Raw genomic sequence first — 26,689 nt, 5'->3', positions numbered from 1 at the left:
AACAAACCATTTTCAACAATGAAGCTAAAATCACAGGTATGCAGTGACTCAAGCGGCTAGACCGTCTCATGAGAGCTAAAAGGTAACGCAATGCTTGATTGCTCAGAGCAGAAAAAACACTGAGAAGGAATCCAGTTTGCTCATTAGCCTGCCAGACTTAGGTGATGCTCCTCTCAAAGCCAGGCTATGGCAGGAGTCACTTCATCCCGAGTGCTGCAGACTGAAAGCTGCAGGCCCGTGCCTAAGATACTTTCTTTCTTTCTTTCACTAGCCAACCCACACGAGCTTAATGTGCAGAGAGCTATTAATCCTCCTACAAACAGATCATTTTTCAGTTCATTAAACATTATTGCTAAACTGCCAGTAGCTCTTCCTCAATTACTCACCTCCGAGAAAAGTGGCTCACAACTAGGTAGGAGCAGGAATAGGTATCAAGCTGTTTATTCCAATAACATCTCAAGCTGTGCAGTTTAACTTCTGTTGTTGTCTGGTGTCTTTGATGGGGGTGTACAGAGGGTTTGTCTACACTGAAATATTTGGTTAATACTGAAGAGACATTAAATTTGAAGGAGGTAGGAATGGAGAAGGCAACCAGATGAATACTGTGTTCCAGTAGATCCTTTCCCACCCTGCCTCTAAAGGAAGGAGGAAAATTAGGCTCCTGTTTCTGGGAAGAGGAGAGGGCGTTGGGAACAAGTTGAGGAGAGAGGCCTGGTGCTGGTTAAGAAAGGACAGGAATCTTAGAAATCTGCAAAAGTGCAAAGCTGCCTTTGAAATCATTTCAGGCCCTGCCAATCTGGGTTTTTAAATGCATTTGGTTTTACTTGAAAAAGGTATTTGCTCAAAAATCTGATCGATTTATGACTTTCTGAGCTAGCCCATGGATATCTGTGTCTATCTGTGCAATATGAGCTAGGGAGCTGCTTTGGCAGGGGGGTTGGACCCGATGATCTCTCGAGGTCCCTTCCAACCCCTATGATTCTATGATTCTATTCTATGATTCTATATAACCCTCAGAAGAACTCCATTTCATGCCTCCACAACAGCTCTCAGTGCCATGAAATACCAGGTTTTTATCCACACCAACAACTGGCATCCCTGATCTCTTTACTTACAAGACAGCTAAGCAGGGAATGAATTTCCAGCTAGGTCTCCATCATCCATTCTTATTTAAAAGTAAAGCCATAGCCCTCAGACTAAACCTTCTGTCATGCAATACAATACAGTCTGGTTCTTCAGCTGGAGCAACGTGCTTCAGTGCTACTTTCCCCCCAGCTGTCAAAATTACTGTCTGACTGACATTTTGGGGAAAGGAATAACACTGATGTAGATTTTTTTTTTCCCAACTGTGAATCTGATTTATTTTTTTTTACTCTGTAGTCTGCATTCCAGAGAAATGATGTATAGCTGCTGCCTTCCTAAATCCAATGATTTGCAAGTAGTGATAGGAAAAGGACTCTAACAGACCAATTGATTCTTGTTTCTTTGCTTTCCAGCATTGCAGCTTTTCCTAAAGGACAGAATCCTTTCCAAGATACCTGTTCACCAGGTCTGTTGGTCTCAAAGTCAGCCTCAGACTGTGAGCTACTATGCAGCAGCAAACTCCTGACCTCAGAAGAGCTGCAGAGCCCAAATTGCAGATGGTCTCTTTGGTGGGAATCGCTGTTAACCAAGTTGAAACCAGCCAGATCTTACCCAGCTGATCACCAAGTAAGAGACCTACACTTCCAGTGAGTGACACAAGCTTGCTGTTACAGAAAGCATGAAGTGTCTACCTGTCTTCAGCAAGGAGAGAAGGAGCTTACACAAAATGTTCAGACTGCTAAATTAGCTGAAATAAACCCCCCCAACATGTCAAATGGCAGCACAATCATTAAACTGACGCAAGCTAACCTATGTAAGTGTAATTACAAGTGGTTTTCTTACTGGTATTCTTACTGGTATTTAGAGTGATGGGTTCAGTCCATAAGTCTTATGAGAAGTCTTTGCTTGCAGGAGTGTGCAATGCTCGAGTTGTATTTACAGCTTTAATTAAGACCAGGAATGAAACTGGTAAGGATTACACACTAATCTGCCCCATCAACAAACTGTTTGCCTTGGGATTCTGTATCCTGTCATCAATAAAGTCCAAAATTAAGTGACATGTCTGCATGCCCTTGCTTCCTAGGGAACCTTTATGCTTGCCAAACAAAGAAACCAGTTCCAGTGTTTTGATGTCCTGAAAGGCGAGGCAAGGAGAGGATTAGGAGAGCTTTGGGTCAAAGAGAGAAATGCATTTAGGCACTTACAGTCCCACAGCAATCAGTAGGCACTCAGGCACCCAAGAGACCTGCTGGGGCCTGTCTTTAAAGCAGTATTGGCAGTTTCCAGAAGGTGTTCTAGCAGCAGCTGGCTGGCCATATGGGGCATATCCATTTCTCTGTGTGAGGAGCCACCAGTGAAGCCAGCAGGAGAGGACTGACTCCTGAATCAGGATTTTGCCAGTGCTCATTCTGCCACCTCGTATTTCCCACTTGGAGGCAGCTGGGAACCATTTAAGGCCAGTGACATCAAATTCTGTGGTTCTGAGAGTCTGTTCCTAAACCCACAGCCGATGCCTACTTTCAAGCTGCTTGGAGAGGGGCAGGCACTGTCCTGTGATGTTGTATGATGTCCAGTCATGTCATGTCAGACCACGTGTTCCTGGTACTCCTGGGTGACTGTAATGAGCATGTTCACCCTTGGTAAAAGTGACTGAGAGTTTTGAGTGGCACAGGATCATTAGTAGATCCTCCTCTGTCACAAAACCATAGCTTCAGTTTCCTGGTGTTATCAGTAGATCACCTTTTTTCCCTCTGAGGTAGCACAACCAGACTCTTCCTCTCACATCCTTCTTTGTGAGGAACAGGTAAATCTAAAGCTTTTGCTTCCTGTGTTTACTTACCTGAAATTAGAAACACCTCTTTAGGGTTCATCCCAACTCTGCACCAGCAGCTTCAGCAGTAGGTCACTCTGTAGCACCTACATTTACATGCCTGAATTAGCCCGCTGCATCTGTATGGGGAGGTACATGGACTGGACCATCAATGATCACGTAGGACCATCTGACTCTTAAACCTTTATTAAGCATGACATACTTCAAATAAGAGCATGAAGGTCGCTGTGCTCAGAGAACTTACCAATGGCAAGGATCGCTCTGGGCCTTTGGCAGGAAGGAGCCCTTCCAGCTGTAGGGTAGGACATTATTTCCATCAAGCACAGGGTCAGGTCTAGGGGGGGGGCTGAACCAACCAAGTTTTGCCAACAGGTGCTGGAGAAGGGCCAGTTTGTTTCCTCTGTCACTGAGCGTGAGCTACACTCCTGTACACCAGCCTCAGCAAAGGGATGAAACGCGTCTGTGCCTCTTCAGGGTCTCACTGTGCCTCAGCCTGAAGCAGCTGCCAAGTGAAAGGTGCCTCAGAGAGAGAGAGAGAGGTTTGGTGAATCTCAGTTTGAGCTGGTCCAGTGGTCAGCAGCAAAGGCTGCCTGCTTGAGTGAGGAAGTGAACAGTCCAGTCTCTTCCTATGTGTCACGGACCCCAAATACAGGCAGGGTCCCCATATCGGCCCAGAGGGGCTAGCTTGTCCCCACACTCCCAACCCCAGCCTGCCACCAGGGTCATCGCAGCTGTATCTGCTTGGCTTTGTGGCACACACCTGTGCTACCTTCCAGCACAGCACCAATCACCCAGGAACTAGGCTCTCACTCGATCAAGTCATCTGCTTGTTGGATATCACTGGCTCCAGAGTTTCAGAAACTCTGATCTTGTGGAGACAGTATACTTTCTAACCTTGCCATCTCATCAGTTATTGTACTGTGGCTGACGCAAGAAAAAGGAAGGTTAATATATAAAAAAAAGGAGGTTTCAGTTTTCCAAAGCTCCCTTTATTCACCTGAATTCCGCTCAGGTCAAGAGAAAGACTGGAAAGGCTGCTGCTGACCTGTGACAGCATTTGAATAGAGAGCTGAATTGGAAACTACGCTTTGTACAGTTTCAGGAAAGAACTAGCTTCCTCAAAGATCACGTGGTGACAACTTTCATCCTTCCTTAGCAAAAGTCATGAAGGTACTTGCCAACAGTTACTCACCAAATCACAGCATTTTTCTCTTCTGTGTCAGTTTTAATACAAGCTACTTACAGTTTTGATCCTACACATGTTAAAAATGGGTTTCAGCCTTTTTTGAACAAAGTACCCGCTGAAATCCAAACGTTGTGAGTATTGGAGAAGCCCACCTCTGATGGGCTGTTGCCAGCTCCTACAGTCTTGGAAGAGAAATGGACCCCCTGGCACTACCCATACCCAGATCTACCCAAATACGCCCACAGGCCCAGCCAACCTGGGGTAGCACTGGAGGCAAACATCAGCTACGGGTGTCTTCCCTGACTCCTGCCATTGTTTTGAACACCTTCTTCAACCCTGGTTCCTTACAACTCTTTCCTCCAGGCAGCTGCATCTGGAGCGCAGTCACTTCCACTGCACTCATGCAGACATGCACCAAGCTCCTCTCCTCCACATTCCTCCAGCAGACCCAACACCAGCACTTACCTGAGCCTGTAAAGTTGGAGAACTAAGTGGACAAGAAGTGACTCCTTAAAGCAAATAATTCCCTGCTGATTCATGTCCCATAACTGGCTGAGTGAGGAGCAGCAGCGCTGGCTGGTGGAAGCTGTAGAGATATAGAAGTGGTTCTGGCTCCTTCCCCAGCAACTTGCCATTAGCTGCCTTTCACCTGTGAGGAAGCTGTAGCTGCCACCTCCTGCCTCTGGCAGATTTCCTTTCTCCTCTGTGAAGTGGTACATGGGCACTCTTCCTCACGGCTGTGCCACAGGGCTCTGCGGTAAGGCGCCAATGATGTGCAGCCACTGTAGGGATGGGGGGTGTCCATCTAAGGGCAGAGACTTCAAAGTCTCTCTCTCAGAGAGAGACCAAATTTCCACCTCAGATTCCCCCCCTAAGCTTTACAGTCATTCTCCTGGCTTCAGCACCTATTTTCAGCTTGTGCTGTCTTCCAGTGACATCTAGAGATACGGACTGGAAATAGCAAGCTGACCGTTTACACAAACATTGCTTAAAATATTTCAAGCTGATAAAAATGGATTTTCTTGATAGAAAATGATTAATTGCCTTCGAGAAGTAAAAAAAAAACCAAAACCAGTGAGTCCCCCATCTTCACACACACACCCCCAAGAAACACATTTCAGAAACATGCATTTTCAAAAATGTTTTATGTAATCTCCTGACAGCTCTTTGTAAAACTTCACTTGCACAAGGGACACGGACCTATAGACCTTAAATAAGCCAATGGCTGAAGGGAAAGTTGCAATTAAGGTCAGGGGAAAAGCACCTTACATGTTTTGCGGCATCGTACAGCCCAAGGCCCACATGCATTAGTGCTGATTTCATAGTGCCAGCTGTGGCATGGCACTGATTGACATAATGTTTTGGTGGGGTACAAAGAGCACAGGATGAAGACATTTCATTGCGAAAAGCAAAGCACATGAAAAGGGGAAATATCATCAAAACACTTCAGGGTCAAAAGAGCAAGCACGTTGCTTCATGTAGCTGCTTCTATTGAACGTTTCTTGTTACGTTTGCATGTCAGCCTCTGGTCACCGGGCTTGGCGATGGCACCTGCAGTGCAGGACACAAGCTGAGGATGCAGGCAGCAGTGCAGAGGGAACGGTGGCTCCACCTAGGCTGCTTTCTAGCCTGGCTGGATGTCAGACTGGAGTCTGCAGGGCTGAACAGCTTGTTCCTGGAGGAGCGAAGCCAAAGCAGCAGCAAGTCTTCCTGCTGTGCCCTCATTCCCTTACCTGCACGGCAGGCAGGCTGGCTTCCTCCAGAGCCGAGCCAGGAACAGCCCAGCGTGAGGATATGAAGCACGCTACGTGCCTGTGTAATACAGCACGTCACAGACTCACAGGCTCTTCTCAAACAGCCTTTGTGTGACTCAATCCACATCCGCTCTGGGTTTCCCCCTGCAAACTTAGACTTCCTAATACTTCACAACCCGTGAGAACAACAGAATCCTACAATCTCGTGCCTGGACTTTCTTCAGAGAACCACAAAAATACCACATCTCTCTGATGGCAGGAACGTTCCCAGAAGTAGATGACATCAAAAGAAGTGCTTATACATGTATCAGGGGCTTGTATGCCCAAACCCAAAGTCCTTGGATCTGCTGACACAGAGAAAAGCATGGGGACTGTGGGGCCACAGGCCAACTGGTGGTTTTTCCAAGACCTTTTGGTCTGCTCAGATGGAGCTGTGCCAGCTGAGGCCCAGATTTCAACAAACAGGAAAAACTCTGTGCAAAAATAAAGTTCAAGTAAACTTCTGAAAAACAAGTCAGAGGATGCTTTGTCAGTGTCAGCACTGCAAGATGCCAACCTGGAAAGAAAATCTGCCCAGTTCTATTAACTCCAGGGTAATTTCTCTCCTTACATACCTGGGGAAAAAGTCCACCCCCCTTTGCTCCCAGCAGCCACCCTGCCAGGTCACTAAAGCACTAAAGACAGTGGGAAGGGCAGGCCAAACCTTTTGTTTCTGTTTTTGCTGCCTCTGCTGTTTCCATCAGACAGAACTGCTCAGCAGCCAGAGCCCACAGCCCAGCCAGGACAGTGCAGGATGGATGAACTGAGTGAAGAACACAGCTTAGACACAACAACTTCCAAGTGACACACCACCACCGCCTCTGCCTAACAGCCCGCAGAGCCTTGAGACAGCTCTTCAAGGGGTACCACCATTCTCAGCAGGTTTCCTTCACATTCCCATGCCTGTAGCCTCATCCAGCAACATGCAGCTGTTCGCAACAGGGTGCTTCTGCTTTTCTGTACAAAATTGTGTCCTCAGATGTTTGGTTGGTGTCTTCTGAATGTTGGCCTTGATTTTTAGAACTTTACAGGTTGCTTTGGGGTTCCCCCCCCCAACACCCATAAATCTCCACAGAGGACAACTGTCAATTTTCCCTGTTCAGAGTACCACCCTGAAGTTGTCAAGGTACTACTTTTATCAGAGAGACAGAAATTAAAGGCCTATGGGGACAGACCAATTTCTGGGTGGTTAGATGATGTCCTACGTGCTCTGGTACTTTGATTTCATTGCCAGACCCTGCTGGGTATCAGGCTGACCTGCTTTGATAACCAGACAAGACCTGGAAACAGCACAGCTGCTCCTGTGCAGTGCAAGCCACAGCCTAGGCTGGCTCTAGGTGGAGGCAACTTGAAGGACTCTGCATTGATCTACTTGGAAGCAAGATGCAGATGCCTCTCCTTCCCTCTTGTCCTCTACAGAAACCCTTTTCATCTTCCGTAGCATTACTGAAGGATGACCTAGTTTCAGTGTGACATAAGCCAGTGCTGGAATTGACACCTCCTACCAGGAGAAATGAATCAATTTGATGACTCCAAGAGAGGCCCGTCCCTCCCCTCAGAGCCTTTTAAAAACAGCCTAGTGTGCAAGGTGAGCAAGGCAACCGTGGGTGAGGACTCCAGGCCCACCTACTTTCAAACACAGCCTTGTTCACAATGTTTTTTATGAAGTAAAACCACTACTGGACAGTCAGATAATTGCATAGAAGAGCAACTTTCTAGTTCCAGAACAGGGTACTGGCACAGCTGTGGTGCCACCTCTTCCATGGGGTTAGTGGCCCCATCATGCTACCTAAGGCTCATCCATCTGTCCTGCAGAACAGCACAGTTGCTCTCTCCAGTTGAGGAACCAACACCACAGCTGGCAGCTAAATTGTCTTTGAGGAGCATGAGCACTTGCACCCACTTCTACAGAATTCAGCTACTCCTAACTTGGAGAACAGAGCCTTCATCATGTTTCTTTTTACTGCATAATCATAGCAAAGATGGCATAAACCATAAAAAAAGCCCCAAACATTTATTATATACACAAGTACTTTTAATCAGACCTCAAGTTAATTTCAGAAATGCGCTGTCACATTTCACAGATGCAAGACATTCTAAAATAGCTTAGACCAAGCTTCAACACGTTTCTGGCTCCATCTTAAAACACTGTGCATTTTGCTTACTTGAGAAATTAGATGTCCCTCTTCTACCCAAAATTTTAGATGTCAAGCCAATACCATCACCTTGTTTTAGAGCTGTGATACCCCAGTACAAGTCACAATACTTTTAAGTTGATTAGTACAGATTATGGAAGAAATTTAAAGAGTAAATACAGCATTTCTTGAAGAAATCAAAGCTGATTACAAGAGGATCACATACACCACTACTATTAAATCATGCTATCTTCTACCAAAAAAAAAAAAATCCTCCTTGTTAATAGCATAAAATTCCATTTGTTTTAAAAAAGCATACATATAACAACTATCAGTACATTTTATTTCCAAAAACTTTGTTGTCTGAACTATCTAGTAATACTCCCAATACAGGTGAAGTCTTGTTCATACAGAGATTACTCACAGGCATGAAGCAAACATCGAAAAGGCAAGCCTAACAGAAACCTTCTTTTGAGATTTTTTTGAATGTAAACTGGAAACAGTAGCCATGAAACATCTGTACAGCAAACAGTCATTTTCCCCTTAAGAGCTTCTGATCTTTCAACTAGAAATTAACCTTCACATTACCAGGCACAGGGCACGCATTCCTAACTGAAATTCTTTACACTTAAATACACATGACCCTCTCAGACCACTGCTATTTATTTCCTTAGTGGCAATAGCACACTAATTAAAGAACACTCACTGACATTAATGAACACTGAACACACCAAATGTGTCAGTAACCCCTACTGTGTCTCAAACAACCCACAAAAAGGCCTCCTGCATTCTTTAACTGGCTAAATACCAATCTCCTAGTGAGAGGAACTATTGAGCCACTTTAATCAAGGGTGTACAGATGGAGCCTGCACACCACAGCCTTCCAGAAGGATGAAGGAAAGGGTAACTACTGACTGGAACTCCAGGTAAATCTGTCCATATGCATCTCTAGGGCAACTGCATACCAATCATAAGCAGGACTGCAGAACAGGACAAAATGCAGAGCTCTGCTTAATAATTATTTATATAAACATTTAAAACTTCAGCTTCAACAACTCTTCTCAATTTTAAGTTTTATAATGGCTTTAGATATATTTGCAACTTTAAATCTCAAGCTCTCAATACATTTTAATTGGGATTTTTAAAGACACAGAAACAGAAATAACCCCTTGCAGTCCAAGTGAATCTAAGTTAATTAGACTTAAGCTATAAACTTGTTTTGTAAGTGGTTTGGTGGGTTTTGGTGAGGTTCCCTCCTCCCATTCTAAAAAAAGTTCTCCAGAACAAAATGCTTTTACATTAGGCTGTGCAAGAATATAGTGCAGGAAGTAAAGTTTAAGCAAAGCCACAGAACCAAGAAACAGTATGCATACCCAATCACCACACTATCATTTCCAAAGGGTCTTTCACTTGAGAAGATCACTGGTCATCTGCCCATAGCTGTGCTCCTCACCCTCATCTCTGAAACACGTGGTCAGAGCTAGCAGACCATAGGTGAAGGTCAAGGGTCTGATACCACACACAAGGAAGGAAGAAGCATCCAGTTTACAGACTTAAATTACTACATTTCATCTTCTACAACATCAGGACTGCTACCACCATTTGGGAAGCAATGGCTTCACTGTTCATAGCTGCACTGAGTATATTTAGGCTCTGCACAGGCAATTCAATTTCTTTATGCAACATCTTACTCCAGTGCGTAAGCTAAAAAACCCAGAAGTATCAGCCACAACAGCCTAATAACTACATACAGCAAGGCTGTGAATTTGAAACTGCAGTCCCTACATCTAGTCACAGCTTGAGGTTAAGCCTGAGTATCACAAAGTCAGCGTTTGTGATTTGGAGATTTGAAAGACAGAGACTTCACAACATTCAAAAAAAAGAAGCCACTGCTCTTTGCAGTTTGAGCTTGCCCAGTCTCAAGTCCTATGAATGGGTTTACAAATTGCTTTCTATTATCAGGTCCCTTTTAGTGCCTCAAGACTTGTGGGACACGTCTTTTACCCTTTTAAAATCTATTTTGGAATAGCTGGAAAGACTGAAACCTACCTTCACCGTGAAAACAGGTTTTCAAGGCAGTGATTTAAATTTCTTTCCCAAAGTCTTCCATGTCTTTCAGCATTTTTGAAACATGGATACGTATTCCAAAGAGGCTGAGCTTTGACAAACAAGTTTCAGTGTAATATAAAAGGTGAAATTGTTGGAGCCTTTCTCTAGGAGGCACAAAGAGGCTTGCACTGCTGACAAGGCCAGCTACAATCTTACTGAGATGTTCTAGCTTAAAACACTTAAAGGACAAGAATTTCTGCTTTCCTTCTAGAAAGATTGTTGCCATGCAAATCCCACCTATTTAAACTTCAAATGTGCTACTTATTCCCTGTCCTTTAAATTTTGCCCTTTAAAGGTTAAAACACATGCAACTCTAGTAGAGCCTAAAACCCGACCCACCTGTCAACTGCAAGGTTCCTCCTATCAGAAAGGACTTTTCAGTGAAGAAAACAAAGGTTTTTCTTATTTCTTCCAAGCAGAATGACTATGGCGAAATGACTCAGGCTTAGGGAGCTAATAGAGTGCCATCTGAAATGAAGACTGACTCAGTAACACATGACAGTCGCTATTCATTTGTTCATCTCCAATTCAAAAACCCACTAGAGCACTCCTGTAATAAGTGGAGCAGGAGAAGATGCTGCTTGTTTCCCCTCTTGGGCAGGAGAGCAAATTTTAAACGCAAACATCAGTTTTTCTGGCATTTGATAAAACAAAAATCACTTAAGTGCTATGCACCCCAAAAGGATTGATTAATTAACATCTGTGAATCAAGACTAGGTAAACTTGCAGTTCAATGATTTTATTCTATGAATATGCAAGACTTGCACAAGACTCATTCCTTGGATTTTCATTCTGCATGCCGGTATTTCACGTTTTGTGGCAGACCTTCCCTCCTCCTGAACACATTATACCTCACAGCATAGGATCTTCTGGAACGCTTTCTAACACCAGGCAGAATTTGTGGAGGTTTGAGACACTGGATTCTTACAGGTAGAGTTGTCTAAACCAGACAGAGAAAGAAAATGTCATGAACGCTTTTAATGCTCCCTTAACTGCTGCTACTGACATAAAGGTCCCAATCTGAATCCAGAAATCTTAAAAAATGAGCTGAAATTGAGCATTTCTATGTAGAAAATCGAGCCTGAACAGTAAACAAAGTGTAGGCACAGGCAATATTGAGCAATATAGTTTTGCCTGTTCTTGATGTTGACAGAGGCAGTTATCAGGGTTGTTTTTCTAAGATTTCTATTTCAACAGCAACCCAGCTATGATGTAATTATTCATCTGAGTAAGTTATTAGTAAGTCCTAGCAATAAAGAAATGTCTCTTTCTTCTTTCCAGAGAACACATAATTGAACAAGTTTGGGGTTTTAACTTTCTCCACTGTTCTTATAGCTTCCCTTCTTAGCACGTCTGGAATTGTTTCAGACAAAATTTCCACGCCTACCTCACAAGGAAGAGAAGATCTGCATGTTTTACTACAGGAAGTAATTTCATTCTGTAAAGAGTCATGTCTTAAAAGCAGAACAAGGAATGCATACAGCTAATTAAAACCAGACGAAGAGCACGGTGGAACAATCTATTGTAACTTCCGATCACAGTGAACAAAATACCTGCTAGAAAAATCAACTTTCTGTACTAACACTCAATCCCACCATATTAACTGTTAGTCACAGCAAAACTTTTCACACCAGGAAAAAAAAAAAAAAGAGGTTAATGTAGAGTCTGTTCCCTTCATTACTTCTGCAGCCAACACTACCAGCTAATTAAAGTACTTTGCTTGCTAACAGTAAATGCACAGTCATGGCAGAAATCAACTCAATGTATTTTCCTTGCATTCAGTGACAGAAGAGAGACAAAATCCCATGGGCTTCCTTCAAAGGTTTTGGGAGTACTATGTAAGACCTAGATGTTTAACGTGTTCTCAGTAATAGCAGCCTTAAGGAGTTCAGCTTATTATAGCCCTACTATGCTTAACACTAATATTTCATAGTCACTGCAGTAAATTTTAGAGAAGATCCACTTACCTAGCAAACAATTTACGTCTTATCATGCTGCTACTAAGATACACCTACACAAAAGACTTAAAAGCTCTAGTCTTACAGCTCCAGGGTAAGATCACATCAAGCTAATCTACTGATTAATCAGCTAATGCTTCATCATGTAGATTGTCCCATTTATTCAATGAGCAGTGAGCTACACTTGCACAAACACTGTAGCCATTCTTTAGAGTAAGGCTGCTGCGCTAGTTTAAAACTTCAGCTAAAGCATTTCAGATATCCCAGAAAATATATGAATAAACTTTTATTTCTAAGCAACATCACACACTATTTTAATACAACCCACACATTTAAGTCAGGTGGAAGAGTAGTGAACTGAACAATCATCGCTAAAACATTTCCATTGGAAATGTGTTAAAGTTCCCAAGTGTCTTCATTACCACCTTACTGAAGTTTTCTTATGTGTTTCTAGTCTACACACCACACATTTCACGCAGTCATGCAAATCTGAATCAAATTTTAAATGTTCAGGTGACAGGGAAGTCCATTCACTGCAAAGATTCATTTTTCACAGAAGAGCCAGGCTAGGTAAGACCAGATACTGCAGGGTTCTTCATCAGAGTACAGGTATTTTAGAAGCCATGAACTTTCAGTTGTTCTTCCTTGACAATGCCAATCTAAAGGAGAAAAGCAACATGTTTCAGTAAAGCTTACATGCTTAGGGTATTACAGTGATATCACGTTACCACAACCTTATGCTTTTGATTAAAGAAACTGCAACGCACTACGTAACCTGATAAAGCAGTTTTCTAGTTTCCACAATACTTCTGGGCAAAGCGGAGTAGAGTGACTGACCACCTAAAAAAGAACATCTTACCAGACACCTGACTTGTTCTGTAGTCCTACCACTTATTTCTTCAGCAGCTCTACATCATGATTTGCATCAGTGAACTAGTGGCAATGGTTTGCATCAAACAGTTGATTTTACAAATGAAGAACTCAAGTTATGCTGCCAGAGAACAGGCAGTGTGTTGTAGCCAGGTGAACACATTTTACAGTGCTTAGATCCTTAGTGGAGTTTTACTCTCATTCTGCGAGCCTCATTCGACTTTTTAGTGAAAATACAAGTGAACCATAGCAGACACCTTGTGCTGGTTAACTAGTATCAGTGCCAGCTATCACCATTGCCTTCAGAGAGGTTTAGATATTTATCTGCAGTCCTCACCTCCAAGAGGAATTGGCAAATGTTCTTCCGCTGGTCACCTTGAAGCTGGATAACTTCACCGTACTCAGGATGTTCAATCACAGTACCATTGCAAGCAAATTTCTGGGGAGAAACATTGGTACTATAAGGCATCTGATGTACACTGTGATTTTGCTTAGTAAGCCTTTTCAGCAGAATTTTGTAACGGAAGCTGCTTACTAAATTCTACTGAAGGCAAAAGGCTACATCTACTTTACACTGGTTTTCAGAGCAAATGGAAGATATCTGCTGATGCATACAGACACAAACTAAGCTGCTGACAGTAAATATAAGCAAAGACAGGATTAGCAGCTGTGCAGAAGGAACTGGCCAACAGTTATTACAGGAATGGAAAACAAAGTCATAAGATACAGCCTTTCAACTACACACTGTTTTAAAATAAATATTTTCATCCTAGTGAAACTCAAGATTTCTATTTCAACAGCAACCCAGCTATGGCAGAAGCAGGAATGCAAAACCAGTTCTGCTATAAACAGATTTTATTTTTCACATAAAAGACAGATACCTGTCAAATTTTAATGAAACATTCATAATACATTATTTACTTTTTTGAAAAAAAAAAAAAAAAGGAAGTTCAACTTTTTAGCAAAAATCAGTGTCACTAGACACTGATAGGAATTTTGAGAGACAGGGAAAGGGATCAACCTTAACATGAAAGTAATATGCACTGGCAACAATGAAATAAACATTCTGTTGCTTAAAAGCTACCATGCTCCTTTATATAATCAGTGACTTTACCTTTTTGAAAGCTTTCACAAGTTTCTTCTTGTCGTAGTCATCTGCAATCCCCTGCACAGTTGTTAGGGTCTTTCTTCCGTTCCGTTGCTGGATTCTTATATGGATGTAATCCTCAGTCCCCGCCGGGAGTAAGTCGTCACCCTTTGTTGCATCAGCAAAGGGGTCTGCAGGAAGAAGAAAGATTCCTGTAATGCCCAAAGGAAAGCCCCCAAGCTCAAAAACTAACAGGTATGTTTCTCACTTCACAAAAAAAGGCTTCTCTTTGGGGATAACCCTGCTCTTTGCTCCGTTTTTAAAAATACACTGTTAAAATCACAGTACTTTTCCCTAAAGCTGTATTAAGTCCCATTAACCTACTAACTCAGCATAGCGCTCTCAACTACCACGCATTCACTTTCTCTGGTGCCTTCCCAGACAGTTTTCAGCTACAGTATCAGTTTACTTGGCTATTTCTTGTAAACTGTAAATCCCCGAGCTCTGAACCTCAAAACAAGGTTCCAAGAGTGCAAGTTCACCTAAGAGTTCACGTGCACTCAAGTGCTGGACACCTGTATTTCACTTAGAACGCACACAGAAGTCCTGTCTTTTAGGAGATCAACTGGTAAGTACAAAACCCCAAAAAAAGCTCTTGGCACACACAGTGTTTTCAAAGTCTGGAAGTCTTATACCTTGACAGGTACCACACTGCCAGCATTTTAAGGCATGGATGCAATTCTTGGCTACACATGTGAACAAAACAGCAACGGACATTAGCAAATGCCAGAGGCTGTCTGTAAAGCAGGACACCCCTCCTCTGCCAACCAGTGGTTCTAGGCAAGAACTGTAAAAAAAATAATTTAGGCTTTGCCTACAGAAAGGTCAGTTCTCAAATTCTTCCAATCTTAACTTTATCTAGCACAGATGAAACAGAAAGGCATTCAGGAAGAAGAAGGGCTTACCGGTTATGCTTCTTATTCTCTGTTCTCCACGAACACTCATTTAACACTCACTCTGTCAAGAAATGACATATCCCTACAAATGTCCTAAGGCCTAGTTCCAAATAAATCTTCAAGATTCATTACTTTTTTTTAAAAAAAACAGAACACAAGTAATTTTTTGGAAACTAATCAGGATCATAATGAAGAATATATCTTCAGAAAAACATAGGTTCCACAGCCACAGAAGCTACAATTTACCAAACTTCCACGCAAAATTCAAACCTAATTAAGTTTTAGCCATCCACTTGAGACAAGCATCACAGAAAAGTAAAACTTCAGCAGAAATAGGCACATAAGTAGTTCAGGTGCAGACTGACCCTTGTGAAAACAAGGGCATTAAAGGCACTGAAAACAGGATGAGGGTGCAAGCACCACAGGATAAACAAGTACAGCACTGGGAAGCTTGATAGGCTTAATTTCTACTACGGCATTTGTTGAAACGCTGAATTTCAACCGTGCCCCACAGTTGCAGGGCAAGGACTAATAGAAGATTTCAAAGAAAAGGTGAAATAAAAGGTGATTTGGGCATGAAAAACACTTGGCAGACTTTTAGGATTCTAGGTTGGAGATAAACCAGCACCGTAGGTGTTAACATCAGATTACAAACAAATCCTTTGGAAAGCACCTTCCTAAGCACAGGATCAGCTTCCAAACCGTGATTATCCCCAATCGTGACTAACACAGCCTTTACATATGGCTTTTATGTGCAGAAGACTTAAGACAAAACTGAAACCAAAACCTTGACCACGTTATTCTATAAAATGTTAACTTGCTCACTTCTGTTGGATAGAAGGATAAGGAAGGTGGAAGGGTTCTCCACCTTCCTGATAAGGAAGCATGGCCCAGCATGATAATCTTCCCGGCTAGTACAAGTGGAATGACTAACCATCCTTACAGCTCAATCTAAAGAAACAATACCCTTTGCAGGGCGTATATCAGGCTCTGCGACATCAACAAGCAATTGGAAGTGAGATGATTTCCTTCCTCAGCAGAGGATACAAACCCTAGACTCCCTCTACCCGACTCCCTCCACCCACAAAGATTACAGCTTTGGGACCACAGGCTTGACAGAAAAGCCCAATTGAAGGTGCTAGCAGAGACTCCGGCCAACAGCGCTGTACGGGGCGTAGGAGCACAGGGCAAGGCAGCACCTCGCCCATGGCAGTCTCCCACCCGACGCTTCCCCGCTGCACTCGCAGCGCACGTCCCGAGGCTGGCGCCGAGGGAGGAGAAGGACGAACAGTCAGCGCTGCCTTTACAGAGCAACGCGGGGATGGCAACACCCGCTCAGCAACGGCTTCAATGTCACTGCGGTGGGGCTGGAGGCACTGACACACCGGGGGCCTGGCGGTGCCGGGGGACAGGGTCGGCAACACGGACAAGGGGCCGAGGACGGGATGGCGGCGGCAGTTAAAACCCGGGGGTGGGTTTGCCGGGGCGCGGGGGGACGACACAACGACGACACCACCGACTCTGGGGGCTCCCTGAGGAGGGGTGCCGCCCGGCGGGGGCTCTTACCGAAGGATTGGAGGTTCTGGATAGATGACATGCGACTCTGCGGCGAGAGGCTGGAGCAGCAGGGAAAAGGCCGCGGCTGGGTCCGCTCGGGTCACGTCTCCGGCTCCGCAGTGCCAGCGGGGGCGGGGAGGGGAGGGAGGGGGAGGAAGCGAGGGGAGGGATAACAAAAGCAGAGGGAGGGGGGCGAACCTGAGAAGGAAGGGGAAAGAGAGAGAGAAAGGAGTAAAAGGAGGAGAAAGCACAAAGGGGAATTAAAAGGGATGGAACCCCCCCACACACCCCTCACCACAACGCCCCCCCCAGGCACACCGCCCCGCACTAACCGCTAACGGGCAGCGGCCGCCGTTTTTCCTCATAAAATGGCGGTTCTCCCAGGGCGCGCCAGGCACGTAGCGGCCACCGCCGCCCCGTGCTGCCCCACGGGAAGGAGAGTCCTCCCCCGCCCAGCGGCCGTAGAGCGCGGAGCCTCGCTGCCGCCCAAGGACTACACTGCCCAGAGTGCGCCGCGCGGCGGCCGCGGAGGGGGCAGCAGGTGGCGGGGCGAGGCCGCTGCTTCAGGGCTCGGCTGTATGTTCACGCCAGGCAGCGTTCCCCGAGGGGCAACGGGCAGCTGGGAGTAACCAGCTCTGGAGCTCTGTTCCCCCCCAGGAGGAGCCCCGAAAGCGGGGCCGTTGGTCCCCAAGGCTGCCCGCCTGGTGTGGCCATCAGCCTTGGCTGGCCCTTAGGGGCAGCACAGGGACACCCCAGTCGCATGCCTTTGATTTGGGTAGTGCGGCTTCCTGGTGTTGCTGTGTGTTCCCAAGCTAGCTGGAATTCCAAGCTAACTCCCAAAGAGTCGGGAGAGTGCTCCCCCCTTCCGCTTCCCTGTTCAAGCACATTGGAAAAAGCTCTCCCTTAGGGCTGCCTCAGCAGACAAAATGCTGTTCAACACAGGAGTACCCTGGGGGAGCCAGTTGGCACCCAGCAACCCCCCCGTGTCTCTCCCTTCAGACACAGGTTTGTGTGCTCACTCTTCCTATCAGGTGGGAGCTGCCAGTAAGGCAGAGCTTCAGGGTTCCCTGCACCCCAGGTACTACCATGACTGGCTGGCGGCATGAGGGCTCACCACTGACAGAATCATAGAATGGGTTGGAAGGCACATCAAAGATCATCCATTTTCAACCCCATGCCATGGCCAGGGACACCTTTCAGGTTGCCCAAAGCCTCACCCAACCTGGCCTTGAACACTTCCAGGGAGGGGGCATCCACAGCTTCTCTGGGCAACCTGTTCCAGTGCCTCACCACCCTCACAGGGAAGAATTTCTTCCTAATACCTAATTTAAATCTATCCTTCTTCAGCTTCAGCCATTGCCCCTTGTCCTATCACTCACTACGTGCCCTTGTAAACAGTCCCTCTCCAGTTGCCCATTGACTGCCTGCTAACCATCTATGTGTGGGGAGGACATAAGTGGTGTTGGGGCTGCAATGGTAAAGGTTTGCCTTTAAAAAGATGTACTTGTTTTAGAAAGCTTGACAGTCCTCAAGAGGTGATTAATGGCTTTGCAGGTGTACAATAACCTAGTTGCATTGGCACAACTGCCAGAACCTATATTTCTACTGGTGTGATTTTTTTTTTTTTTTTTTTTAATTGTCATCCTTTCTACTACAGTCTGCTTAAAGTGATATTTCTCTTCTGTGACCCAAGGCCTGGATCAGCACTCTGCAGTAGTTCTGCAGTAGTTTTGTGCATGTCAGCATGCGTTGGTCTAAGAAACTTTCTGGTCCTGGCGCTTTGCAAGCCATCTTTTCTTTTTCCCTTGGGGAAAGCAGGGCCATTTGCCATGGCAGAAAACCTCTTCTTACCTTTGGCTGCCATTGCGGATGAAGCTTTTTACTGAAGCATGGGCTGTAGAGAAGGGTTGTCCGATTCTTTCCCAAACAGCTGCAAAAAGCAATATTAGGATAGTAATGGGAGATTGGGGAGATGATAATTACAGAGCTTGAGGTGCCTGCTCAGTCAGAGGCCTGCCACAATTTGGACAATGTCTGTGGATTAAGGACACAGAGACCTTCTGGGCAGGTTGAGCAAGCTCAGGACACCTGTTCTCAGGGCCATGTCCCCGGGATGTCTCCAGCACCTCTCAGAGAACTTACATTACTACTAAAGTGGAAAAATTTTGGCTCTGAGGCATTTTTTCAATCATGACATCTCTGTGCAAAATGTTATTGTATCTTTTGCTCTGCCGTCATCATCCCATGAAATTCTTTTTCCCTGCAGCAAAGTAGGCCTGTCATCCCCTTTTTCATTCCAACCAATGTTTTTTGTTATATTGCCTGGGTCAATACTGCTGGCTATGGGGCATTGAGATAAGCTAGGTTGGAAAAATTATTTGAGTTAAAAAGTAAAGGTTAAAACCTCAGACCTGCCTCACTTGCATAATCCTGCAGCAGTTGTGCTGGGACAGCCAAAGAGGCTGGGGCAGGCCTGGGTAAGGGTTGAGAGAACAATGGGTCTTCAGACACAAAACCCAAGGGCAATTATTTAGGTTTAGGCAAATGCTCTGCTCACTATGATGGTTCTCACGCTTACTGTGAATCCTCATGAATTTAAAATAGTTTTGTACTTCTAGTTCTCACTGCAGGGTTAACCTGGGCCTATGGACTCATTTGGCATATAAGGGATTCATTGTACAGTTTACAAACAAATATTTTGGTGTCCGGGAAACAACAAAGCTCCCTTATAAAGCAAGAAGTTGTGACTTTGTTGTCCTTAAAATGAAATCACAATGAACAGTTCATAAGTGCAAACCCTGACAACTGCAGAGGGATTGGAAACAAATCCTAATTTGCACTGGGCAGCAATTGAAACAAAGGTGGTTGTGAGCATGACTCTTGTTCCCTTGGCAGCCTGATGTCATGGCCTCATGAAGCTGGTGTGGGGTCTCTATGGAGCTGTCTCAGTGAAGGAGTTCTTCCTCTGCTGTCCTCCTCAGAGGGAGCTGCAGGTCTCCGTGTCACCTCCATCACATAGGTCTGAAACAAAAATAGTCTGTGCCCAAACTTTGGCCTCTGTGGGCAGAGGCAGGTGGCATCCTGCTGGAAATTGCTTCTCTTGATTTTGCCCCTTGATTCTGTCCCAAGGTCCTTTGTCTTGATTGAGTCCTTCCCATTGCTCTTGAGCAGCCAGCCACTCGTGGCCACAGACCTCTGCAAGTCCTGCTTGTGAGGGCTGCAGAATGGTGGGCTAAGCAGACAAAAAAAAGGCAGAAGCAGTTAAAATAGGTTTAAAACCTAAGTGGAAGGAAAAGCTGTTGTTGTTGTTGAGGCTGTTAAATTTCAGATTACAGTTAATCGTCCTAGAGCTGAGGCTGGAGTTAATCTCATTCACTAATATCTGTTGGACATCAGGGTTTAAGCAATGGATTGCGAATGAGACTCTTGCCTTTCCATGGCCAATGTATAACCTGACAACTATTGTGACAGAAAATGAACATCATAATCTCTAATTATCTTAATTGTGGCTTCAAGCTATTTGAGTATAATAGTTGCGAGTCCTGGTTATGAATAGCAATTGGAGATCCCCTTGCTTGCCTTTTACTGTATTTCAGTTCATCTGCCAAGCTGTATGTGAATCATTAGAGGTTATTTATGACTGTAAGCTGCAGGGATTAAACCCAGGGACTTACTGGTGTGCAGATGAAAAATATGACACGCTGAAGGCATAAAGAACACTTTGGTAAAAATTGTCACCCTAGTGTAGAACCACACCTTCACTGGGTGCCCTCAGAAATACTTTGGCTGCCCTTTAGGAGCAATAAGTAACCTTGAGAGACTTTGTACTTCCAGAGAATTTGCTGTGTGGGAAACGTGGGCTGGGAATGCCACGAGAATGCCTTGCATGGCGGGGGGAAAAAGTGTCACCCACATGCTATGGGCTAAAGCTCTGATTTAATTTAGGACCCTCTATGACATCTGTCTTTGCATGTGGGCACACACAAGGCTACTGTTCCCTTCAGCTGCCTTCAATCCCCTCTGTACTAACTGGAATGAACACCACTGGTTTTCATTTCCTACAGGCATGGTTTTACCTAATATTCTGAGTTTTATTTTAATGAATGATTGCTTCTGTTGGTAGATTCCCTGTGCCTGGTCCTGCAGTCTGCCTTACCAGAAAATGGCAGGCTTGCATGCTGACCTGTCCTCTGCAACAGCCTGAAACCCAGTTACTGCTTGGACCACGCAGTGTTCAAAGAGCAGTTTAAGTTGCTCAAGAAAGTGGTTGTGCATGAAATGTGCAAATGGCACAGGGTGGCACTAATTTGCCTCCTGTATTCCAGCAAAGCAACTACTCCACACATAAATTCAGACCCAGTGCCATGCTAGAAGCATGCCTTTGGCTGGCCTAATCTTCCCATCCTGAAAATAATGTCCCAATGCTGGAATAAAGTGCTGGATGTTTGAGAAACAGGCAAAAATATTCTCATCCTTCTTCCCCCCACCCCTTGAACTGTAGTCTTCCCCACTCCTGCTACATAGCTCTACCTACCGTATCCAGCTGTGTTTGGCAGCTGTGCCTCCTGAGGTTGGGTGGCTTCCTAGCTGGGAGGAAGAATAGCAAAAGTTTCATAAGAAATCTTCTCTCCACCTGCACTGACAGCAGGACAGGTTTGAAGGTGGCTGTAAGTGTGCCAAGCCTGACTCTTATTTTTCCATGTGGGCTCTAACTGCGTGCTGAGGAAGGGCTTGGGGAGACTAGCTGAGGTCCTGAGCTGTAGCCTGTGCCATCCAGCTGCTGACAAGTTGTTCCAGTAAGCATGTGCTAACTGGGACAACTGGGCATACCCTGGAACTGTGCTGGTGGTAAGCACCTGGATATCCAGTCTAACCAAAAGCTGGGTTATGTACAGTTTGGTTTAGCTTCACTACATGGTTAGATTTCGGGATACACATGCTTGTTTGAACCTGGGGTTCGTCCCTTGCTCAGCAGTGACTGGAAGCAAGAAGATCATTTCTGTGTTAGCCACTAGATGGTCCTGTTCCTCAAAGAAAAAAATAATTCCAAAATAAAGCCAGTCCCAGCTTTCCTCTGACCCTGAATGTTAGTAAAGAATGGCTTCAGTGTAAAGCTGCATGTAATTGTGTCGACTCGTTGCTTGAATTGACATATTCTTTCTGCATAGATTTGCATAAAATTTTTCATCAGTCCTCCAAACTCAATTAGTGCAACTGGACCTCTTATCAGTCCTGGATAAAATATTTCCTGGTTCATACGGGTTAAGAATTTACATCTCCAGACAGCACAGGTGTCGATGTTATCACTCCCCCTTGTTCAAGGGCAGGCAAAACCAGAGCAGCAGGATTTATTTCATTTCACATGCAGAAGTCATGCTCTGCCCCTCTACAGAAGACTGGGAGGATTTGTGGCTCAGGCAGAGGTTCAGCACTGCAGCACTTGCAAACTGTTCACACACCAGTGTGTGAAACAGTGAGAGTGGTGGGCTGGAAAATAATGTATGTTTTAGATTTATCCATCCAGCTGCATCAAATGCCTTTGCTTTGGTGGTTTCCACCTTCTGCTTGTGGAAGGCTCTAACCATTTAAATAAATATAGAATAAAAGAAGTTTTGGATAAGTTCTTTGAGCAGACTAGGTGGAAGGAGGTGGCATCAAAACTGTACTTCATGGTTGGTGTCTGGAGCTGTCTTCCCAGAGAATATTCCTCTGCAGCAGGCTCCCTAGACCGTGTCCTCTTGGGTCACATGCACCTGCAGGAGGTACCTTCCCATTGCCACCATTCATCCTCCTAAATTCCTGCCCAGGAACCTGACCTTTCCTTAGCCTTGGGGAGTTACTTACCTTCCCACAGCCCTTCACAGCCCTGTACCTGTTTCCTTTCTGAGAAGTTGCATCCCACGGCATCTCTCTCCCTGGTCAGCCATCCCAGTGAGGTACTGAGAAGCTCCATCCAACACGGGCTCACCCTGCTCCCAGTTCCCATAACCTACACAGGAATTTTAGATGCAGGAATCACGTGTGAGACAGGGAAGTGATGGAGGCAGAGACAAAGGATGGAGATTTTAATACACAAACCTCTGCCCCTTCATTACGGACCAAGGAGTCCTCTAAATGATCTTCCTGGTTCACTCTTTCATAACCCCCTGTCCCCTGACAGCCCTTTCACAGCTCCTATCAGGTCTGAGTGGCTTTCATGTTTCTGTGTTACCCGGGCTGTCTTGCTTTCCTCAGCCCTGCTATGAAAGAGAAAACAAAATAAAATCAAATCACAACTACCAGAAAAGACCCTGAGAAATCAGGATGATTTATGTGAAGCTTCCAGATACTATACATAGCACTCTGGTAGTTCAGTTGTCTGGTGGAAAGAAATGATAACTTACAGTCAACGAGTAAAATAGTACGAGAAATGCCTGATGATGCTTGTTTAAACAGACTGACACATAGCTTATTTGTCTTTATTGCTTAGAACATTTTACAGTAGCCTTTCATGAAGGCAGAATGACTGAAAGCAAAAATGAAAAAAATAGGTACTTGAAACAGGCAAGTGGTGTGTCCAGAACAGACACACACAGAGACATGATCCTCCTTGTGCCAGCGAGAGAGCTGGGAAGTCCTTGGCACATGAAATCGTGGATGCTGAGAATTTACACTGGTTCAAGAAGCAACCATGGAAGAAAAAGGGATCCATGAAGGGCTTCCCACAGCAAAGATATATTTGGCTTAGGAAGCCTCTGTACCACAGATCTCAGGGGCGTGGGCCAGTATTCCTGTGGGGAAGGTCAAAATATGCTACCCTGTTTTTAGACTCTTCCCTAATTGTTCTCTGCTGTCCACTATCAAAACTGATACTGCAGTTGAAGGGCTTCAGGCCTGGATGGAGGCAGCGGATCATATAAGAGCATTTTAAATGCTGGCTCTCCTAATCGTTGTTTTACTTTGTACAGTGTATTATTTTACAGACAGCATTTACCAGTAAGCAGGCAGCGTTCGCACAGGTTTATTTCATGGGGCAGCTTCCCTGTAGCTGTCAGTCGGTGAAAATGATGTGAGCTATTGACAGGCTCACATTGCAGTGCCAGCAAGACTAGAAAGAGTAAATGGGGTGAAAAGCAGGTTTTCTTTCTGTTTTAAGATGATTATATCCCTTAGAAAAACAAGCAAAACAACCCAGGGTCCGACATACCCTGGAGAGAAAAAGGCCTCACTCCTGCAGTTGTCCACTAGAGATTAAGTAAGGAACCCCACATTTTCTGCTCAAAATCAATGTGAAGAGCAGCAAGGGAAAAGATGTAGAATGCACAGCCATGAAGGGCTTTTCTTACTAAGAAGATACCTTCTCCACGCAGGCACACACACCAGGTCAGCGCAGCGGAAGCGCAGCCCCTGCCTGGTTCTTGGATGCAGATTGATTTTTAGGTAGGGAGCGTTTCCTAGGTTCAAAGGGACCAATGCTCAAAGGAGGTTGCTGAGGGAAGCGGGTATGTACATTATCGATTGCGTTAGCTGTGGAAAGACCTTTTGTGCCATCATGGACTTGAAGTGCTCTTCAGATTTTGCCACTGTAATCCTGAGTAGTCTGAGTAAACTCTTGAAAACTTGGATGAGGAAGACGCCTCTTTTAGCTGTCACTGGGTGGAAATTGGATTCTCAGGTCTTTTCACCATTTGTGTTCTTACACATGCCCATAGAGCAAACTATTACACATAAATGAGTAATTTGTTTTAATCTCCACAATTAGTGACCCTGTGGTGGCGGTGGGGTCATCCTCCATTGCCTGGATATTGAGTAAGGGCAAAGCCACGCAAAACTTCAATCATGCTTCCTTGTACAAGCACCCCACAAATTGCCCCTGGGGAAAACAGCAAAGTCTAACTTCTTTTGGAAGGTGGTTGCAGTGAAGTGGTGTCATTTATATGTTAGGAAACATCTTATGGACTGGGTCACGCCTCAGAGTCCACTTTTCAAAGCAACAGCTTTAAAAATTGTTTCTTCAGGTAGTCAGTCTGACCAGGAGCGGAACACAACCCTGTGTCTGCAAAGAAGACTAGGGGGGGACCTTATGAATGTTTATAAATATCTTAAGTATGGGACACAGGGGGAAATGGCCAGCTTCTTTTCAGTGGTCTGTGGGGACAGGACAAGGGGCAATGGCTGCAAGTTGGAGCACAGGAAGTTCTGCACCAATATGCAGAACTTCTTCACAGTGAGGGTGACAGAGCCCTGGGACAGGCTGCCCAGGGGGCTGTGGAGTCTCCTCTGGAGATACTCAAGACCCATCTGGACACCTACCTGTGTGACCTGTTCTAGGGAACCTGCTTTGGCAGGGGGTTGGACCCTTCCAACCCCTACGATTCTGTGATTGTGTGATCTCTGCAGGACAGCCTGCATCCCCAGGCAGCCCAGTAAAACTTCACATCTCAGCCTCTCCGCCGGAGGGTGCTGAAGGGGTGAAACACCTACCTGCCAGTTCAACTGGTGTTCCCCTGCAGACCTTCACAGTGAACACGGTATTGGCTATTAAAGCAGCGAGACCTGTAGCAGCAAGACCGTGGTGACACATTAGTCAAGAGATGGCGTTAAAAATAGCCGCAGAGAGGAGATGCCTGCTGCAGAAGTATAACATTGCTCAAGGTATTAGCCTCATGCTGATGAAATTTCCTCTGCCACAAAACGGGTAAGCAGCTGCTTAAGCACTGAATCACAGCCGATGTCATCAGCTACTTGGGTGCTGTGTTGCAATATGGTCTAAAACTTACACAGGGGTGAGGTGACCCCGGCTGCAGGTTTGGGGCTTAATGGGATGAGAGCTGCAGTCAAGTAAGATCCCAAGCAGAAAGCACAGGTGGGACAACAGCACGAGGAGCAAGGGCTGGGAAGGGGCACAAGTCCCGTCTGCTCCAGCTTGCTGACCCTGTGAGCTTCCCACTCTCCATCTCCTTTCTCCCCAGCCATGAGTGCTTTCCCTCTCAGACAGAGCATCTCAGCTGGGCAGCGCGGAGAGCCGGGCTCTCCGATGTGGAGAGCGTGGCAGCCAGTGCTGCTCCGGTTTGCCTGTGTCCCCCCATCCATAGGGATGCAGCAGCAGCCTCTTCCCGTCCATTCTCCTCCCTCTGGGCTGGGGGGTGGGGGGCCTCAGACAGGTGTCCTGCCAGGCCCCCCTGCCATTCCCTGGCAACGCCCTCAGCTCTTGCTCCCTGCCCTGATCGATGGCTTTCTAATAGAGCCACACTTCTCTACCCCTCCCTTTGTAAATTCAAATGTTGCTCACTAGTACTGCTGACGTCCTCCTGGCCCACCTCTTGACTCCCCCTCCCCCTTCAAGCCCACTTCTCTCCAGTATAAAAGGCACAAGCCCCTAGCAGCTGCCCCGCTTCTGCTCGGAGCAGCAGCTACCTGAGGAGCAGCTTTGGTGCAAACAGGTGAGTGCCTCCCTCTGTTGCTGCTTCAGTGCCTGTCCTGGCTGTTTCTTGCTGGATTTACTGATGTTTTTGAATTCCCTTTGGCTTTAGCTTCTCTGCATTAGCGTACGTGGCTGTCTTCTGCGCTCAGGAACTTTTTCCTCCAGTCTTTGCAGCGAAGGAGAGGGAAGGGAGCCGCACCCCGCGGGCGGTGCTGTGCACGGCGGGCAGGGGAGAGCACACACAGCAGCCTGCAGCAGCACAGCAGCAATGCTTGCTGTGCCACTCAGCCCTGGCACCAGCCGTGGTGCTCCCAGGCCTGGATGCACCTGGGGTTTGATCTCTTGCAGGGATTTCCAGTGCTGATTTCAAACCTGAAGGCCATTTGCGTTAGAGAGGGGTGCATAGCCACTGACCTTGGGTAGGACCTTATCTAAGGGTTTAAAGGAGTGAAGAGCACCTCATCTAATGAGGATATCCATGGTAGGTTTAGATCAGATGGATCAGCAGCAGGGCTGGAGTTTGTTTTGGCATCCTGAGAGTACCGCTGTGCCCAGAGGGAGACCCAGGATGGTCTCCCTGAGCCTGCAGCTGGGGCACCACTGCTTCAGTGTAACTTCAGAAGCAGCTTCAGTGTGCTCTGACTTTCTCCTCTCATGTTGATTGAAAATTGCCAAACCCTTGTGACAGATGTTGCTCTGCCAAAACATCAAGGCTCTTTCT

At 45.7% G+C, this 26,689-nt stretch overlaps 1 protein-coding gene across 3 annotated transcripts; it reads right to left on the bottom strand.

Annotated features, from left to right (window-relative positions):
• Positions 1-7,906: 7,906 nt before the first annotated feature.
• EIF1B (eukaryotic translation initiation factor 1B) lies at positions 7,907-16,926 on the bottom strand. Of its 3 annotated transcripts, none has more exons than XR_014618170.1 (6): positions 16,898-16,926; positions 16,575-16,763; positions 14,080-14,243; positions 13,303-13,404; positions 11,525-12,754; positions 7,907-11,077 (listed from the first exon to the last, which is right to left on the bottom strand). XR_014618170.1 is itself a non-coding variant. In XM_084280175.1 (5 exons), the coding sequence occupies exons 2-5, from the start codon at positions 16,603-16,605 to the stop codon at positions 12,710-12,712; spliced, it is 342 nt and encodes a 113-aa protein (XP_084136301.1). In that variant the 5' UTR covers positions 16,606-16,763; positions 16,898-16,926; the 3' UTR covers positions 7,907-12,709. The 3 variants fall into 3 exon arrangements, 1 of the variants encoding a protein (XP_084136301.1); XR_014618171.1 differs by having other exon boundaries at positions 12,559-12,754; XM_084280175.1 differs by having other exon boundaries at positions 7,907-12,754.
• Positions 16,927-26,689: the final 9,763 nt, after the last annotated feature.

Source organism: Gallinula chloropus, assembly GCF_964237585.1.
Source record: "Gallinula chloropus genome assembly, chromosome: 2".
NCBI classification, from domain to species: Eukaryota; Metazoa; Chordata; class Aves; order Gruiformes; family Rallidae; genus Gallinula; species Gallinula chloropus.
The sequence above is the reverse complement of the archived record's forward strand: the minus strand, read 5'-3'. Positions and strand labels throughout refer to the sequence as shown.

Excerpts from the sequence above, each read along its gene's own strand:
- EIF1B (XM_084280175.1), bottom strand. The coding sequence starts at position 16,605 with ATGTCATCTATCCAGAACCTCCAATCCTTCG. Across the intron at positions 14,244-16,574 it reads CCAGAACCTCCAATCCTTCG|ACCCCTTTGCTGATGCAACA; the intron begins GTAAGAGCCCCC and ends TTCTTCCTGCAG. Across the intron at positions 12,755-13,302 it reads TTTGCCAATTCCTCTTGGAG|ATTGGCATTGTCAAGGAAGA; the intron begins GTGAGGACTGCA and ends TTTCTCCTTTAG.